At 44.7% G+C, this 18,183-nt stretch overlaps 2 protein-coding genes across 2 annotated transcripts in view; one reads left to right on the top strand and one right to left on the bottom strand.

The window, feature by feature from the left end:
* Positions 1–18,183, bottom strand: part of bltp3a (bridge-like lipid transfer protein family member 3A) — a 76,969-nt gene that overhangs the window by 27,440 nt on the left and 31,346 nt on the right. The window contains exons 10-14 of the mRNA XM_080762687.1: positions 14,675–14,827; positions 13,071–13,225; positions 8,254–8,395; positions 6,270–6,463; positions 4,717–5,188 (exon numbers count right to left, since the gene is read on the bottom strand). Of these exons, the coding sequence (XP_080618813.1) occupies positions 4,717–5,188; positions 6,270–6,463; positions 8,254–8,395; positions 13,071–13,225; positions 14,675–14,827 (1,116 nt within the window). The remainder of the gene's footprint in view (positions 1–4,716; positions 5,189–6,269; positions 6,464–8,253; positions 8,396–13,070; positions 13,226–14,674; positions 14,828–18,183) is intronic.
* On the top strand, positions 18–2,673 carry LOC308315931 (E3 ubiquitin-protein ligase TRIM35-like; the record flags this gene model as incomplete). The annotated part of the gene is made up of 2 exons (XM_080764204.1): positions 18–45; positions 1,307–2,673. The coding sequence occupies 2 exons, from the start codon at positions 18–20 to the stop codon at positions 2,671–2,673; spliced, it is 1,395 nt and encodes a 464-aa protein (XP_080620330.1).

Genomic DNA, 18,183 nt, shown 5'->3' with positions numbered 1-18,183 from the left:
TTTAAATGTTCATAAACATGTACAAAGCTCGCAGCGTGGCACGAAGTGAAGTCACGCGCTGTGAGCTTGTAGATCTGCTATTTCAGAGAGAGAGAGAGGGGGGGGGAGAGGGGAGTTGCACCACTCAGTTCACACAGGTGTGATTTCTTGGCCTATCCGTGGGCGCCTACTAAAATAAATCATACTGTGGAGGCTGGTCATGATTGTGTGGTGGTGGCCACACAGTAATGCACATAGGGGAAACACTAGTGTACATCATGGATTATTGTTTTGGCATAAAAGTGTTTATTTGCATGTCTTGTTCTGATTAATTAAAATGGAGGACCCTTATGTAAACAAGTCTTAGTGCTTTTTTCTGTTTTTATCCTCTTAGCAGATTTTGTATTGACTGACCTGTACCTTCCTTGAACTGAACCCATTCTACTAACTGTAAATACACTGTTATAACCAGGCTAGTTCCTGATGCATGGCAGAGACACTTAAAGGACCACTTCACCACTTTTCAACCTATCTTCATAAAACAGGTCCTCACTAATAATAATCAATGACAAAATGGCACAATTTTTTCCTACTCAGTCTGTGTCTCATAGGAGGGCTGTGGGCAGTTCAGAAACCCGTCCACCAGTGACATCATAATTTTGTATTATCGTGAGAACGAAGGCTTTCATTTTCCCATTGCAACTTTTCAGAACAAGAAAGCCTGAACTTTGTATTGGCTCGGATTCCTCATCGATGATGTCACTGTTGGACGGGTTTCTGAACTGCCCATTTTTATCATGATCATTAGTGAGGACCTGTTATATGAAGATCGGTTGAAAAGTGGTGAAGTGGTCCTTTAACACCTATCTGCTGCTAAAGAGCAGGCAGTACATGGCTGCCTCTGTCGGGGTGCTGTTAAAGGGTTAATGTGAGGCGTACGGTTTGTTGTAAAGCACTTTGAACAGTCAAAGTTCACTCTGACACCATAAGAACACAACCTTTTCATTCTGCTACCTTTATTGTCTGTACTAAATATAATAAATATAAAAAGACCGTCCTTTCTCATTCAAACAATTTAATGTGTGGAGTATAGGGTGTCTGTGTGTGTGTGTGTGTGTGTGTGTGTGTGTGTGTACACACACACCTACATGTGTGGGCGGGCGCACTTTACCACAGGTCTGTCAGGGTTGACGTCACACCTACCTAGTTGTGACGTCATCCCCTCCTTATAGAAGGCATCTTGCCAGAACCAAAGAAGAGGGAGAGTTACCACGAGTGACTGGCAGAGTTCCTTGTTGACTGCGTGAGCGAGTGTTTGTTAAAATAGCTTCCAAGTCGTCTCTCTCTGAAGAGGACTTTTCCTGTCCTGTGTGCTGTGACATCTTTAAAGATCCCGTTGTGCTGTTGTGTAGCCACAGCTTCTGTAAAGCCTGTCTGCAGGACTGGTGGCGAGAGAAGACAATAAAGGAGTGTCCAGTTTGTAAGGCAATATCTTCAATGTATCGTCCACCTCGTAACCTGGCTCTGAAGAACCTGTGTGAGGCCTTCACACAGGAGAGACATCAGAGAACGTCGCCATGCTCTGAGGATCTCTGCAGTCTGCATGCTGAGAAACTCAAACTGTTCTGTCTGGAATGTCAACAGCCAGCGTGTCTTGTGTGTCAAATTTCTAAAAAACACACCGGCCACAGAATCAGGCCCGTCGATGAAGCTGCTCTGGATTACAAGGAGGAGGTCCAGAAATCACTGAAACCTTTACAGGACAAACTGGAGGTCTTTAATAAAACTAAAACAAACTATGACCAAAGAGCAGAACACATTACGTTCCAGACTCGGCACACAGAGACGCAGATGAAGGAACAGTTTAAGAAGATGCATCAGTTTCTACATGATGAAGAGGAGGCCAGGATCACCGAACTGAGGGAGGAAGAGCAGCAGAAGAGTCAGATGATGAAGAAGAAGATGGAGGGTCTGAACAGAGACATATCAACCATTTCACACATTATCAGAGCCACCGAGGAGGAGCTGAGAGCCGAACACGTCTCATTCCTGCAGAACTACAAGACCACGATGGAGAGAGTCCAGCTCACACTGCAGGACCCACAGCCGGTCTCAGGAGCACTGATGGACGAGGCCAAACACCTGGGCAACCTGGCCTTCAGAGTCTGGGACAAGATGAAGGACATTGTCTCCTACACTCCTGTCATTCTGGACCCCAACACTGCCCATCCAGCATACACCCTGTCTGATGATCTGACCAGCGTGACATGGGGAGAGAAACAGAAGCTTACAGACAATCCAGAGAGATTTGACCACTGGGGCTATGTCCTTGGTTCTGAGGGCTTTAACTCAGGGAGTCACAGCTGGGATGTTGAGGTTGGAGACAATACACTCTGGGAAGTAGGTGTGTTAGCAGAGTCCTTTCAGAGGAAGGGAGCCACAGGGGGTCCAATCTGGTCAATAGTGTTAGATGAAGGTAAATACGCAGCAGACTCCTCAGGGTCACTCACTGATCTCTCATTGAATCAGAAGCCTCATAGGATCAGAGTCCAACTGGACTGGAATGAAGGAAAGCTGTCATTCTGTGATCCTGATACTAACACACACATACACACCTTCACACACAGGTTCACTGACACACTCTTTACATACATTGCTGGTGATACTCTGAAGATCTTACCTAGATCAGTCTAACTCTGGACAATGTATGATGACGATGATGATAACGATGACGAAAACAAAGATGATTATGATGATAAATGATGGATTGATCAAAAATGCTTTCTATTTTCTACACATTAAACGTCAGTAGTGGTAATAATGTTAACATTAATAACCTGATATTGATTATGACAGTGGCAATAGTTGTTGGTATAATATTGGTGGTTTATTAACCCATTACAACCTGAGGCCAAATGCCTTCTAAATCAGTAGTTCTCACACTTTAAAGAGTTATTTTTTCATAATTTGTTCATAAACATGTACAAAGCTTGCAGCGTGGCACGAAGTGAAGTCACGTGCTGTGAGCTTGTAGATCTGCTATTTTTTGCTATATTTTTTGCTAAAATCTAAAGTGACACAGATGCTTTCCTGGTTTTAATTGGTTAAAAACCAATAGTAATAAGTTGTTTGTGAATGTGAATCCCTAGACTCCTTCAAAACCGCAATATGAAACTGACCCCTGTAAAAAAGGTTAAAGTCGAGTGGCACGCTACGAGCTTGTAGGTCTGCTATTTTTGAAAAATCGAAGAACGACTGACATAGAAACATAACTTTTTCAGAAAACTGTCAGGATGTAGAAGACATTTTTAGAATGTGATCTCAGGTCAAAATGGGATCCAGGCGGGACCCTCAGGGTCCCTTGAGGGGGTTCCAAATGGACCCTCACAAGTCTGTAACACTGAAAGTGTACAAATGGTTCCTATTGTACACTCAATTAGAAAGAAAGATTGAGAACCACTAATCTAGGAATAAATAACAAATCCAGCAATTGTACAGTAAGAAGAATATCAAACAAAAGATATTACTGTGAATTAAATTAAATGGAATAGCCATTAGACTGGCATACTGCCGATACCAGCATTTTAGGCAGTATTGGCAGATTTTCCAATAACTGGTTATCTGTACCAGTACTACCTACAGTACAGTTGTCTTTGTCGTTCTATAAACATAACATACTGTAACCTCATACAGTATGTGTTCCCTGCTGGTTCGGTGCTGCTGTTTATTATTATCACATGTGCATGCTGGTATATTGCTTGTTGTTTATGCCTAGTACCATGGTTTTATTGTGCAATGCGTATATTTTCTCCATTATGAACTCTGCTATTTAGGGTTGAAACATTTGGGGTGGGAGCGGCTATCTTTGGGAGAGCTTTAAGTTTAGTTTAGTTTAGTTTTGTCCTGTCTGTATGTATGGTTATACTGTTGTATTGTTTTGTGAACTGTATTGTACAATGGATCTGTGTTGAGGACCCCCTCTAAAATGAGATGCGACATTTCAAGGCGCTTATCCTTTCAATAAAGGTATATAAAACATTTCAAGGCGCTTATCCTTTCAATAAAGGTATATAAAACATCTCAAGGCGCTTATCCTTTCAATAAAGGTATATAAAACATCTCAAGGCGCTTATCCTTTCAATAAATTATATAAAACATCTCAAGGGGTGTATCCTTTCAATAAAGGTATATAAACATCTCAAGGGGTGTATCCTTTCAATAAAGGTTTATATATACCTGGGCGTATCCTTTCAATAAAGGTTTATATATACCTGGGCGTATCCTTTCAATAAAGGTTTATATATACCTGGGCGTATCCTTTCAATAAAGGTTTATATATACCTGTCCTGGGCGTATCCTTTCAATAAAGGTATATAAATACCTGGGCGTATCCTTTCAATAAAGGTTTATAAATACCTGGGCGTATCCTTTCAATAAAGGTATAAATACCTGGGCGTATCCTTTCAATAAAGGTATATAAATACCTGGGCGTATCCTTTCAATAAAGGTTTATATATACCTGGGCGTATCCTTTCAATAAAGGTTTATAAATACCTGGGCGTATCCTTTCAATAAAGGTATATAAATACCTGGGCGTATCCTTTCAATAAAGGTTTATATATACCTGGGCGTATCCTTTCAATAAAGGTATAAATATAAGTACCTGGGCGTATCCGTTAAATAAAGGTTTATATATACCTGGGCGTATCCTTTCAATAAAGGTATAAATATAAGTACCTGCGGTGGAGGAGGGCGTGCTGCAGGTGAAGCCGTCCGGGCGGCACATCCACAGCGACAGGGCGAAGGGCTCCACGAAGGGCTGCGTCTTGCCCCGGGGGCCGCGGCGCGCTCCGTCGAAGCCCAGCGTCACGCGGGACAGACTGAGCGACCAGACGTCTCGGCAACGCGGCGGCGGCCTGGGGCCGTCGGGGAGGGGCCGGGGCTGAGGCTCCGCCTCTTCCTGCGTGTGCAGCAGGAAGGCGAACGGCAGCGGGTTCAAGGCACTGTGGTCTCGGGGGAAGGGCCGGGGCCGGGCGGCGGGCCGGAAGAAGGGCCGGGCGGAGAAGCCGGCGTAGGTCCCGCTGAGGTCGGCCCGGGTGCCGTGGGGGCAGTGGCGCGTGTTGCTGAGCGCCAGCTGGGGGACGAGGACGCTGAGGGACTGGGGACGCTCCGGGTGGTCCAGAATGGACGAGTCCAGAGGGAAGACCACCTGCAGAGACAGACAGACAAACATCAATGCCTTTATGTTTGGTATATAGGAGGCCATGAAGCCTTTTGGTTTTGGTTCATAAGATATCTCTGCTGTCGGCCAGAAAAAATCTTTATTTTATTTTTTTAAGTCAAAGTTAAAGTGGTAAAATGTGTGTGTGGGTTTTATAAATAGTGAACCATTGAAAACCTTTTTTTTCCTTTTGGGTCAGATTCTAAAAATGTCTTCTACATCCTGACAGTTTTCTGAAAAAGCTATGTTAGTCGTTATAACATAGCAGGGCATGAGAAAATGACAACTTTATTAGAAAAACAAGTAAAATAAAACCAAAACGTCCAACACTGTCCAACACAGCTGATACTGATTACAGAAATCCTACCTTTTTTATTCCCATTCAACATAACATCCAGACAGTGTATTTTACTCGGTTTCAACTTAATCATCACGCTAAAATATGTATCTGAAAACATTATACAGTAGGGTAGAAATAAGCCACGGTAAACTGACACAGCTGGCCGACTATCTGACTCGTAAACAAACACTCCAGGCGTCCTGCGTGTAGCATAGCTACCGTCCCATCGCCTGAAGGGATGCAACGCTCCGATTGGTTCAGAAACTCCAGAGCCAGCGTTTCATGTTTAAACCGGCTGAAACTTCAAAAATAAAATGCCCACCATTTCCGTTTCCGTTTCCCTACACCTTTAACAAGAGCTTGTGACAAAAAAGGATTTCCTGAAAAAGAACCGTTTTGAACATAATGAGATTCCACCCCTGGCATCTACGCCCCCTCAAAAATGCTGATCTACAAGCTCAAAACATGCCAGGTTACCACGGACGGTGAGCTACTGTAGTACAGTAGTAGAGCTGCTATTCTTACTATTTTGTGCGTGCGTTGCGTGCGTGCGTTGCGTGCATGGCTGCGTGCGTGCGTGTGCGTGCGTTGCGTGCATGCGTGCATGGCTGCGTGCATGCGTGCGTGTGCGTGCGTTGCGTGCATGCGTGCGTGCGTGCGTTGCGTGCATGCGTGCGTGCGTGTGTGCGTGTGTGTGTGCGTGCGTGCGTTGCGTGCGTGCGTCCAAACCTTCAGCTGTGCTGCGTCCAGCCGGACGTCCAGGTGCTCGTCAGGCTTGCTGCTGTCCTGGAGGTGGTAGAAGGCTTTGACCTGGTCCAGCGTGCGAAGCAGACCTCTGGCGAACACGTTGATCCACAGCACGCTGGCCACGTCCACCACCACCTGGAGGCCGTTCAGCTGGCCGTACAGGTTGGACGTGGGCACTGCACGGCCAGCAAGCAAAGGGTTAACGTTGCATTCCATAAAAGACAGCATAGGGTAGGTATACCCTCACAAAAAACATGCAGTAATCCTGGTCTCTAAACTGCCTCCCCCTGGCCAGCCGGGGCGCCTGATGGAGGGGAAAGGAACTGGTTGGAATAACGTGTTCCTTCCACGCGCTACGACGTCCAACCAGGGAAACTCCCCCCTGTCAGGTGTAAAGGAGCAACTTGGACACTCAGGCATGAAGGAAGCATGAGTTCAAGTCCGTTGCTCTCCCCTTGTCCCCCAGATTAACTTGTATGTTATAATGGCCGAGAGTCGTCCAACCCTCCCAGACATTATAAAATACGGGTAACCTCGGACCTCGCGTGGCCTATTGCTTTAACCCATTTGGTGTTTTAAGCATCACGTTATACTTTAGCTATTGAAAAATAGCAGATCTGCTATTTTTTAAAAATCGTGAAAATGTGCCTCAAATCTTTGAATATATATTCTTTCAGAGTTTCAGTTTTTAACTCAAATCTTTGCTTCTGGAGGGTCCCTGGAACAACATATTTTAAGATGGGGGTTGGCGGCATATTACATATAATTTTTGGGGTCCTTGACATGAAATATTGAGAACCACTGATTTAGAGACATGAGGTTTTTCAGAAAAAGATTTTTTTTTTTTTCGACATCAGGCCTAAATGGGTTAACGGTTACAAACATGGCACAATTAAAATCATAAAACTATTCCTAATTCACTGTAGAATGTACATTTTGCAGCCAGCAGACAGAGACACTTCCTTGTTTACCTAGCCAGTCCAGTCAGGCATTGTTGAGTTATAATGTGAACCTTTGCCAAACGAACACATTGAGAAATAAAAGGTCAATCTCATGGTAACTAATATTCGATAGAAATTAATATTTTTTTTTAAATCCAGATTTAGCTGATAGGTATGTTAACCCATTTTGGGCGGGAACCCCTTTCGGTGTTAGCTATTGAAAAATAGCAGATGTACAAGCTCATAGCGTGCCACTACAAGCTTATAGGTCTGCTATTTTTGAAAAATCAAAGAACGACTGACATACTGTAGAAACATAGCTTTTTCAGAAAACTGTCAGGATGTAGAAGACATTTTTAGAATCTGATCTCAAGTCAAAATGGGTTAACGTCACAACGGAGCATAGCCCTTAGCTAAGCGACCGAGACATTGTGAGGGGGATCACTGATTCCCAGGGGAATAGGAGGCGCTTGATGTCTTTACGAAGGCCGCACGGCCCAGGGGTTTGCAAAGGAAATCAAGCACTTCCCTAACCCTAGTTTCTGCCACAGATATGCTGGATCACTGCAGCACACCTGGGATTGATTTAAACTGATTTAAGGTGTGGAATAGATTATCGTGATATTTATAACGCGGTCTAATCAGAAACCGGCCAATCAGAATCAAGTATTGGGACTGAAGGTGGTTGCACACTGGATGTGTTTTTCGGAAAACCGATGGAGAAACGCTGCAAAAAAAAATCTGAAAAATGCGCTTTCACACCGCTTCACAAATCAGAATAGGACAAAATTACGTCTGTCTGTCTGCGTGCGTGCGTGCGTGCGTGCGTGTGTGCGTGCTTGCGTGCGTGCATGCATGCGTGCGTGCGTGTGTGCGTGCGTGTGTGCTTGCGTGCGTGCGTGCATGCGTGCGTGCGTGGCGCTTCATAAACGATGTCACTATGATGGTTACAGTATGTTGAACATACCAGGAAAGCCAGGGTTGTCAGGGAAGTAGTATTCAGTGAACTGCAGGTGTGAACATACCAGGAAAGCCAGGGTTGTCAGGGAAGTAGTATTCAGTGAACTGCAGGTGGATGACCGGCACGTTGTCCGGTAAGCGCTGAGTCTTACGGTTACACGACATCAAGGACTGAGTCTTCTTACTGCGACGCCCCCCGGTGGACACCTGGAGAAAGACAACAATGTGTATGATGAAACTATTAAACCCCTCTCTAGATTTATTGATTGATTGAAATATTTAACAATATATAACAGTTTGCAGAATTAGAGTGCATTTCAAGCACAAACACAATACAAAAACTGTTCACTGTGAGTGGACGACCCAATTAAGCATTACACTTGTTTACAAGAGGGTCCACCATGTTCAAATCATCAAAACATTTAGAGACGTACAAATAGACATTTCTATAATAGTCAAACAACAGAACAGGAATTCATCATAAAGGAGGTAAAAGGGGAAAAGAAACTTATACAGTGAGGGGCAAAAGGGGGGGTAGCGGCGGGGGGGATTCAGATTTTACGGGGGCCAGTTTCGAATTGCAGCCGTCTGTAGATGCCCTTTGAGAGCGGTTTTGAAGGAGTCAAGGGATTTGCATGTCTTAATGACTGTTGGTAGGTCGTTCCACATTTTGGTGGCATAGGAGTGAAAATAATTTAGTCCCTTGTTTGTGCCGAATCTGGGTTGTACATGGTTCGTTGCACTCCCTCTGGTGTTGTGGGTGTGGACTTCGTTGACATTAAGGAAGTATCTAGACAGGTACATGGGTATCTTGGTGGTGTATCGAATCTTGTGGACCAGACCCATTGCAAGATGCTGTACTCTGTCGTTGACCCTAAGCCATTCCAGCCTCTCAAAGTGGGCAGGGGTGAGGTGGGTTTGGGGGGTGAGGCCCAGTAGGAGCCTGACCAGTTTGTTTTGGGAAGTCTGGAGCCTTGTTTTAAGGGCCTTTGAGGTGCTGTGTTACCAGGAGGTACATGCCTAGTCAAAGAAACCTTGTACGAGGGCTCCTGTTTAGGGTCTTCAAGGTGTTTTTGTTGACCAGTGAGGAGATCCTGTAAAGGAATCTTGTTCTTTGGTTGACTTTTTTGATTACGTTGGTGGCCATTTTATCACCGGAAAGATTAGCCTCCAGGATGGAACCTAGGTAGGTAATTTCATCTTTACCTTTAGAAACCAACAATAGAAAATATAACCTCTAGATACCTGAATAAATACAACAACAGAAAATATAACCTCTAGATACCTGAATAAATACAACAACAGAAAATATAACCTCTAGATACCTGAATAAATACAACAACAGAAAATATAACCTCTAGATACCTGAATAAATACAACAACAGAAAATATAACCTCTAGATACCTGAATAAATACAACAACAGAAAATATAACCTCTAGATACCTGAATAAATACAACAACAGAAAATATAACCTCTAGATACCTGAATAAATACAACAACAGAAAATATAACCTCTAGACACCTGAATAAATACAATATAAAATATAACCTCTAGATACCTGAATAAATACAATATAAAATATAACCTCTAGATACCTGAATAAATACAACAACAGAAAATATAACCTCTAGATACCTGAATAAATACAACAACAGAAAATATAACCTCTAGATACCTGAATAAATACAATATAAAATATAACCTCTAGATACCTGAATAAATACAACAGAAAATATAACCTCTAGATACCTGAATAAATACAACAACAGAAAATATAACCTCTAGATACCTGAATAAATACAACAACAGAAAATATAACCTCTAGATACCTGAATAAATACAATATAAAATATAACCTCTCGATACCTGAATAAATACAATATCAAATATAACCTCTAGATACCTGAATAAATACAATATAAAATATAACCTCTAGATACCTGAATAAATACAATATCAAATATAACCTCTAGATACCTGAATAAATACAATATAAAATATAACCTCTAGATACCTGAATAAATACAATATAAAATATAACCTCTAGATACCTGAATAAATACAATATAAAATATAACCTCTAGATACCTGAATAAATACAATATAAAATATAACCTCTAGATACCTGAATAAATACAATATAAAATATAACCTCTAGATACCTGAATAAATACAATATAAAATATAACCTCTAGATACCTGAATAAATACAATATAAAATATAACCTCTCGATACCTGAATAAATACAATATAAAATATAACCTCTAGATACCTGAATAAATACAATATAAAATATAACCTCTCGATACCTGAATAAATACAATATCAAATATAACCTCTAGATACCTGAATAAATACAACAGAAAATATAACCTCTAGATACCTGAATAAATACAATATAAAATATAACCTCTCGATACCTGAATAAATACAATATAAAATATAACCTCTAGATACCTGAATAAATACAATATAAAATATAACCTCTAGATACCTGAATAAATACAATATAAAATATAACCTCTAGATACCTGAATAAATACAATATAAAATATAACCTCTAGATACCTGAATAAATACAACAATATAAAATATAACCTCTAGATACCTGAATAAATACAACAATATAAAATATAACCTCTAGATACCCGAGTAAATACAACAATACAAATGGGGCCAAAGAGCGTGTCTTTCTACAGGTGTCACTGAACTGAAGTTTCATAATGGAACAGATGAGGAATAAACCACTTCCTCGTGTCAGTTTCTGTTCTTCAATCAAACACAGGAACTAGTATTATAAATACAGATGTATGAGGCTCTTCTATAAAACAATAATATGGGTAATGTCCCACTTTCACAAAAAAATGCAAACACTGTGGTAATAAGGAGGTGTAAACAAACAATGAGGGAACCGATTCATTTTAGACCCTCCGAGTTTGTTCTCAATAATCCAGAAGTGTTTTACTTTGATTAACCCATTCTGACCTGAGATCAGATTCATAACGAGGTTTCCACTGGACACACACTGGTCTGATTAACCCATTCTGACCTGAGATCAGATTCTAAAAAAATGTCAGTCGTTCTTCGATTTTTCAAAAAATAGCAGACCTACAAGCTCGTAGCGCGCCACTCGGTGGCGCGCTATGAGCTTGTAGATCTGCTATTTTTCAATAGCTAAAGCATAACATGATGCTGACACCAAAACGGGTTCCCGATCAAAATGGGTTAAGTGTGGGATGACCTTTGGCTCTGTGTACTTCCCATGCCCATTCAACTGTGGCATACCGTAGTGTGAATGTCTCTTTCTATCTGCTAATTACTGATGTTCTGCAGCCTTATTCAATTGACACACACACTCTCCTCTCTCTAGTTAATCAGGCTCATCTGCTGCAGGTGCGTCTAGTTTCTGATCCTATGCCGTAGAAAGCATAGGTCTGTTCCAGGCTAACTGTTGAGTGAGAGAACGATGTTGCACATTAAGCTAATTGGGAACCCATAGAGCAGGGGTATTCAATTAGATTAGGCCGGGGGCCACAACTGTAGAATGATTGTGTGTGGGGGGCCGCACATTGTGCGCGCGAAGCGCGGAAATTTGTGGGTTCTCAAAATGCTTTTTGTGCTCAAACACGAAGATTTATGTATATTTCCGCACAGTAATGAGCAGGGTAATATGTCTATACAGGTATATGCCACCTTAGAATAGATGTAGGCCTAGACCTATTTGACAGTGCATAAACCGCATTGCTTTGACATTAACGACCATCAGCTGGACGGACACGCACACAGTACACACACAAACATTACATAGAGCAGTGATTCCAAAGTGGGGTTCGGGGTCCGGGGACCCCCAGGGTCCTTGAGGCAGTTCCAGGGGGTCCCCAGGGAAATGGTTTGGAATCAAATGGACCCTTATGGGTCTGTAACTCTGAGAGTGTACAAATGGAACCAAATGGACCCTAACAGGGTTTATTATTGTGAGAATGATGGCTTCCATTTTCGCAACTTTTCATGACTAGAAAGCCTGCAGTTTCTATTAGCTTGGATTCTCCATTGATGTCACTGTTGGGTGGGTTTCTGAACTGCCCACAGCCCTCCTATGTGACACAGACCGAGTAGAAAAAAACGTGTCATTTTATCATGATTATTAGCGAGGACCTATTATAATATGAAGATAGGTTGAAAAGTGGTCCTTTAATGATTACCGTCATTATGGTAATCTCACAATTAATATCGCACACACCATACCTGTAACTTTTATTATCCCTATTATTATTCTAAAGAAAAAAAAAAAAAAAAAAAGTTCTTTTTTTTTTTTTTGTTTTTTTTCAAAATTCTTCCAGGGGCCACAAGGAGGCGCTCCGCGGGCCAATTGAATATCCCTGCCATAGAGTATTAAAAGGATAGAGACTGAACTGGCGCGAAGCTCCGCCCCCTCCGCTATTCCATGTCAGTGGAAGTTGCTCAGTGGCGTTTTTTAAGCACCCGGAAGGACCGCCTATTTCCGCCGATTCAGCATTTGGGCACCAAATTTTGGTGCCCAAATGCGGAAGTGCAACCGAGCGCTCAACGTCAAAGCCCAGCCACACAGGGTTTCCTCGTCATCAATCCACGGGTCCGCCTGCAGTCCTTCCTCTTACCACTAGGGCCCAGCGCTTCAACATTGGAGTGCCTAGCTGGCCCCTTGGGGGGGAACCCCCACCAAAACCAGGGGGCCGACAGTCGGAGAAGCCCTGCTCTATAGTAGCCTGGCCCGGACCAGACTCATAGCGAAGGTTCTGTACTGATGTTTCCTCCCCGGCATATGAACATCAGTGAACCCTCGGTATGAGTCCGGCCGCGCCAGGCTACTGCTCTAGTGGACTGTGGTGAGATCTTGCCTGGTGAATATCCAAGTCATCCATCCTGAGGACCACACAGCTGGACCTCAGCCTCTTCAGGCCGGTCCCTGGAGGAGGAGGCGCTGCGCTGGAGGAGTTCCTCCTGGATGTCTGCTCCTGGTCGGCAGGGTTGGACTTCACACTGGCCCCTCCATCTGCAACACACAACCAGAATGATGACCTAATAATAATAATAACTTTAGCACCTTTCCAAAAACAAGTTTACAAGGTGCTTTACAGTCTTGTTTGATGGGGGGGGGGGGGAGAGGGGAAGAACACAGCCATCAAACAAGACAAGTCAAACCATGTGACTTCCATTGGAAATGCATTGGAGCGGCCATTAAACACGGACAAGACTCAAGACAGGTGTCCTCTAGGTGTGAATGAGGCCTCAGGGTGGTGGTTGTGGTCAGGGTGTGTTCAGGGTGTGTTCAGGGTGTGGTCAGGGTGTGGTCAGGGTGTGGTCAGGGTGTGGTCAGGGTGTGTTCAGGGTGTGTTCAGGGTGTGGTCAGGGTGTGTTCAGGGTGTGGTCAGGGTGTGGTTCAGGGTGTGTTCAGGGTGTGGTTCAGGGTGTGTTCAGGGTGTGTTCAGGGTGTGGTCCTACCCTCTGGGTGGTGGGTGTGTTCAGGGTGTGGTACAGGGTGTGGTCAGGGTGTGTTCAGGGTGTGGTCCTACCCTCCGGGTGGTGGGTGTGTTCAGGGTGTGGTCCTACCCTCTGGGTGGTGGGTGTGTTCAGGGTGTGTTCAGAGTGTGGTCAGGGTGTGTTCAGGGTGTGGTCCTAACCTCTGGGTGGTGGGTGTATTCAGGGTGTGTTCAGAGTGTGGTCAGGGTGTGTTCAGGTTGTGTTCAGGGTGTGGTCAGGGTGTGTTCAGGGTGTGGTCCTACCCTCTGGGTGGTGGGTGTATTCAGGGTGTGTTCAGAGTGTGGTCAGGGTGTGTTCAGGGTGTGTTCAGGGTGTGGTCAGGGTGTGTTCAGGGTGTGTTCAGTGTGTGGTCAGGGTGTGTTCAGGGTGTGTTCAGGGTGTGGTCAGGGTGTGTTCAGGGTGTGTTCAGTGTGTGGTCAGGGTGTGGTCAGGGTGTGGTCAGTGTGTGGTCAGTGTGTGTTCAGGGTGTGTTCAGGGTGTGTTCAGTGTGTGGTCAGTGTGTGTTCAGGGTGTGTTCAGGGTGTGTTCAGGGTGTGTTCAGGGTGTGGTCCTACCCTCCGGGTGGTGGGTGTGTTCAGGGTGTGGTCAGGGTGTGTTCAGGGTGTGGTACAGGGTGTGTTCAGGGTGTGTTCCTACCCTCTGGGTGGTGGGTGTGTTCAGGGTGTGGTACAGGGTGTGTTCAGGGTGTGGTCAGTGTGTGTTCAGGGTGTGTTCAGTGTGTGTGGTCCTACCCTCCGGGTGGTGGGTGTGTTCAGGGTGTGGTCAGGGTGTGTTCAGGGTGTGTACAGGGTGTGTTCAGGGTGTGTTCAGGGTGTGGTCCTACCCTCCGGGTGGTGGGTGTGGTCAGGGTGTGGTCAGTGTGTGTTCAGGGTGTGGTCAGGGTGTGTTCAGGGTGTGGTCAGGGTGTGTTCAGGGTGTGTACAGGGTGTGTTCAGGGTGTGTTCAGTGTGTGTGGTCCTACCCTCTGGGTGGTGGGTGTGTTCAGGGTGTGGTACAGGTCCAGGGAAGCCGCTACTGGCTGCTCTCCGGTGGAAGTCGTGCAGCAGCCTGGCGGCCCACTGGGCCTGGGCCTCCATGGCTCCGTTGTGGCGCTCCCAGTGGCCACAGCCGTCAGCTGCAGGACAAACAACATCAACCAGGTTCATTTAATATCAAACTCGAGTATTTTCTTCTCACTCACATTTGGTAGTCCACCCTAACACCAGGGCTCCACTGGGTGCGTCAGCGTCTGGAATGTTCCCTTTTAATCAATGGAGGGTGGCTCCACTGCCCGCGCTGTGCGTTGCGTTGTGCTGCGTTGCGTTGTGCTGCGTTCGGTGACAAAAAAATTGCCCCGGTTCGTTTTTATTGACGCACGCACGCGTTGACAGCAACATAAAAGAATGTTGCTGACATGCAGTTTTTTCAAAAGCCCGCGGTGGAGCACCTCTAGCGTGACGTTGACGTTGTCATGACACGAGCAGGACGTGACGGAGACGCGACGCGCCCAGTGGAGCCCCGGTATTACCCTAACCCTAGCCTCGATACCCAGGCTTTCATTTCGTCTGCGCGAAAATTGAAAGCCTGGAGGAACGCATTGGCTGCCTTGGTCTAGAAGTGGGAGTCAACGCTTCCGGGTGGGCGTCGCTCCAAATGATGTGACGTAGCGCTTCACCAGGTGGGAGAGGAGTGGCCAGGGCTGACGGACAGATCGGTGAGATCCAATCAGGGCGTGCGCAAATCTCAGCCGCGACCCACCCCTATAGACCAGAAACTTAACACGTTAGCTCAGGCTACCCTAACCCTAACCCACCCTAATAATCAAATAATGTAATCAAAATGGAAATGATTTGATTATTATTTTTGAGGGGCGCTATCCCCTCCAAAACATGACCTGAACATCACGTCATGTGGCAGCACAAGTCAAGACTTTATTTATGCTCGTTTAGAGCACTTTAAGACGTAAATTGTTTACCAGCCAAAGTCTATGGACTTTCTTTAAAGGCACGAAATGACGACATAAGTCGGTATAAATACAGTGGGCGGCCCTCACTTCACACAAGTGTGATTACATGCGCAAGCAGAGAATGCGCAAGTACTGTGGCTGTTGATGGTGACATTAAGATAATGTGTCATTAAGATAATGTTTCAATGTTGGAGTAAGTACTGCGATCGGCTGGGTGTGTATATACGTATATGTATATATGTCATCGGCCAATAAGGGACCACCATTCTTGATGACATAACTAAGGTTGGTATAAGGTCAATAACGGGTCTGAAGGATTTAGAGCAGCAGTTGTAATAGACATTCGTTAGTAGCAGTGCTTGTGCGCTCTGCTTGTGCACAAGTAGGCCATGTATGATGGCCTACTTGTGTGCAAGGCGCCTCGACAGAGTGCATTTCTAGTTTGTATTGTATTGTATTGTATTGTATTATATATGAACATCCTATTGGGGAAGAGATGCAGGGACCAACACCACAAAAACAAGGACTAAACCATAACACACCATTGATGAGTTTACGGCAAACTAATTCCAAACATCAGCAAAACAGTTTTTTCCCCGACTATTTAGTGCAACACTCTTGTGGAATTGTGCGTGTAGATGACACGTTGTCGGAGCACAGAAAAGGACGATTAGGTTTTAGCGCTGCGCGGTGCATCTATAAACTCTGCATGCGAGCTACAGTATCTAGACGTGATTATGCGAGGAGATTCTTCCTCCGATCATAAAGGGCTCGGCGTGGAGTCGACACACGCTGCACCTTAAAACTACACAGAGAGAGGAGCCAGCCAATGAGCTGTGGAGGAATGTACGTGGTTGTTCCACATTCTACACGGCAGGAATTCCACTGGAGAGTAATCCCAGTGGGCAGCAGATTATTCTGCTTCAACAGCACTCCTCCTAGTAGCAGTTTGGTGTGAATGAGTGATGTGCTTAACCCATTCTGACCTGAGATCAGATTCATACGAGGTTTCCACTGGACACACACTGGTCTGATTAACCCATTCTGACCCGAGATCAGATTCTAAAAATGTCAGTCGCTCTTCGATTTTTCTAAAATAGCAGACCTACAAGCTCGTATCGCGCCACTCGGTGGCGCGATATGAGCTTGTAGATCTGCTATTTTTCAATAGGTAAAGCATAACATGATGCTAACACCAAAATGGGTGCCCGGTCAGAATGGGTTAAGAGCCTGAGGCTAGACGCCAGTTAACCACCATCTCTATTTTGGGCACGGCCATTACATAGGCAAGAATCTTCAAAACACGCTAATAATGAGCAGATAAGCTCAGAGTTTGTACATCGGCCATAATTATTTTCTAAACATTTGAGTAGGACTCAAGTGAGCGGGGTGCCTATACTTAGTTTAGACTAGTCATTGATTAAGACATGGGTTAAGGTTAGGTTTAGGTGTGCCATTTTCAGCGTTATCTTCATATAATTGTTCCTCAATAATGCCTCGTTATAAGTTGGCAGAATTTCTGTCTTCTCACTCTGTGTCTCAGAGGACGGCTGTGGACAGTTCAGAAACCACTCTGTGTCTCAGAGGACGGCTGTGGACAGTTCAGAAACCACTCTGTCTCAGAGGAGGGCTGTGGACAGTTCAGAAACCACTCTGTCTCAGAGGAGGGCTGTGGACAGTTCAGAAACCACTCTGTGTATCAGAGGAGGGCTGTGGACAGTTCAGAAACCACTCTGTGTCTCAGAGGACGGCTGTGGACAGTTCAGAAACCACTCTGTGTCTCAGAGGAGGGCTGTGGACAGTTCAGAAACCACTCTGTCTCAGAGGAGGGCTGTGGACAGTTCAGAAACCACTCTGTGTCTCAGAGGAGGGCTGTGGACAGTTCAGAAACCACTCTGTGTCTCAGAGGAGGGCTGTGGACAGTTCAGAAACCTGTCTTCTCACTATGTGTCTCAGAGGAGGGCTGTAGACAGTTCAGAAACCACTCTGTGTCTCAGAGGAGGGCTGTGGACAGTTCAGAAACCACTCTGTGTCTCAGAGGAGGGCTGTGGACAGTTCAGAAACCACTCTGTCTCAGAGGAGGGCTGTGGACAGTTCAGAAACCACTCTGTGTATCAGAGGAGGGCTGTGGACAGTTCAGAAACCTGTCTTCTCACTCTGTGTCTCAGAGGAGGGCTGTGGACAGTTCAGAAACCTGCCTACCAGTGACTTCATCAGTAAGCAGCACTGAGCAGTGTGGTCATTTCAAAAATCTATTTTATTTTTCATTCATGCAAGAATGAAACGAAAAGAATAGAAAAGGCCTCTATTTCAGCATGCTAACTTAAAGAATAGAAAAGGCCTCTATTTCAGCATGCTAACTTAAAGAATAGAAAAGGCCTCTATTTCAGCATGCTAACTTAAAGAATAGAAAAGGCCTCTATTTCAGCATGCTAACTTAAAGAATAGAAAAGGCCTCTATTTCAGCATGCTAACTTTCCAGCAAGAGAAAGCATGCAGTTTCTATTAGCTCTGATTCCCCATCG

The sequence above is a fragment of the Protomyctophum bolini genome, assembly GCF_963924005.1.
Source record: "Protomyctophum bolini genome assembly, chromosome: 5".
Taxonomy (NCBI): Eukaryota; Metazoa; Chordata; class Actinopteri; order Myctophiformes; family Myctophidae; genus Protomyctophum; species Protomyctophum bolini.
This window is presented reverse-complemented; position numbering and strand designations above follow the sequence as displayed.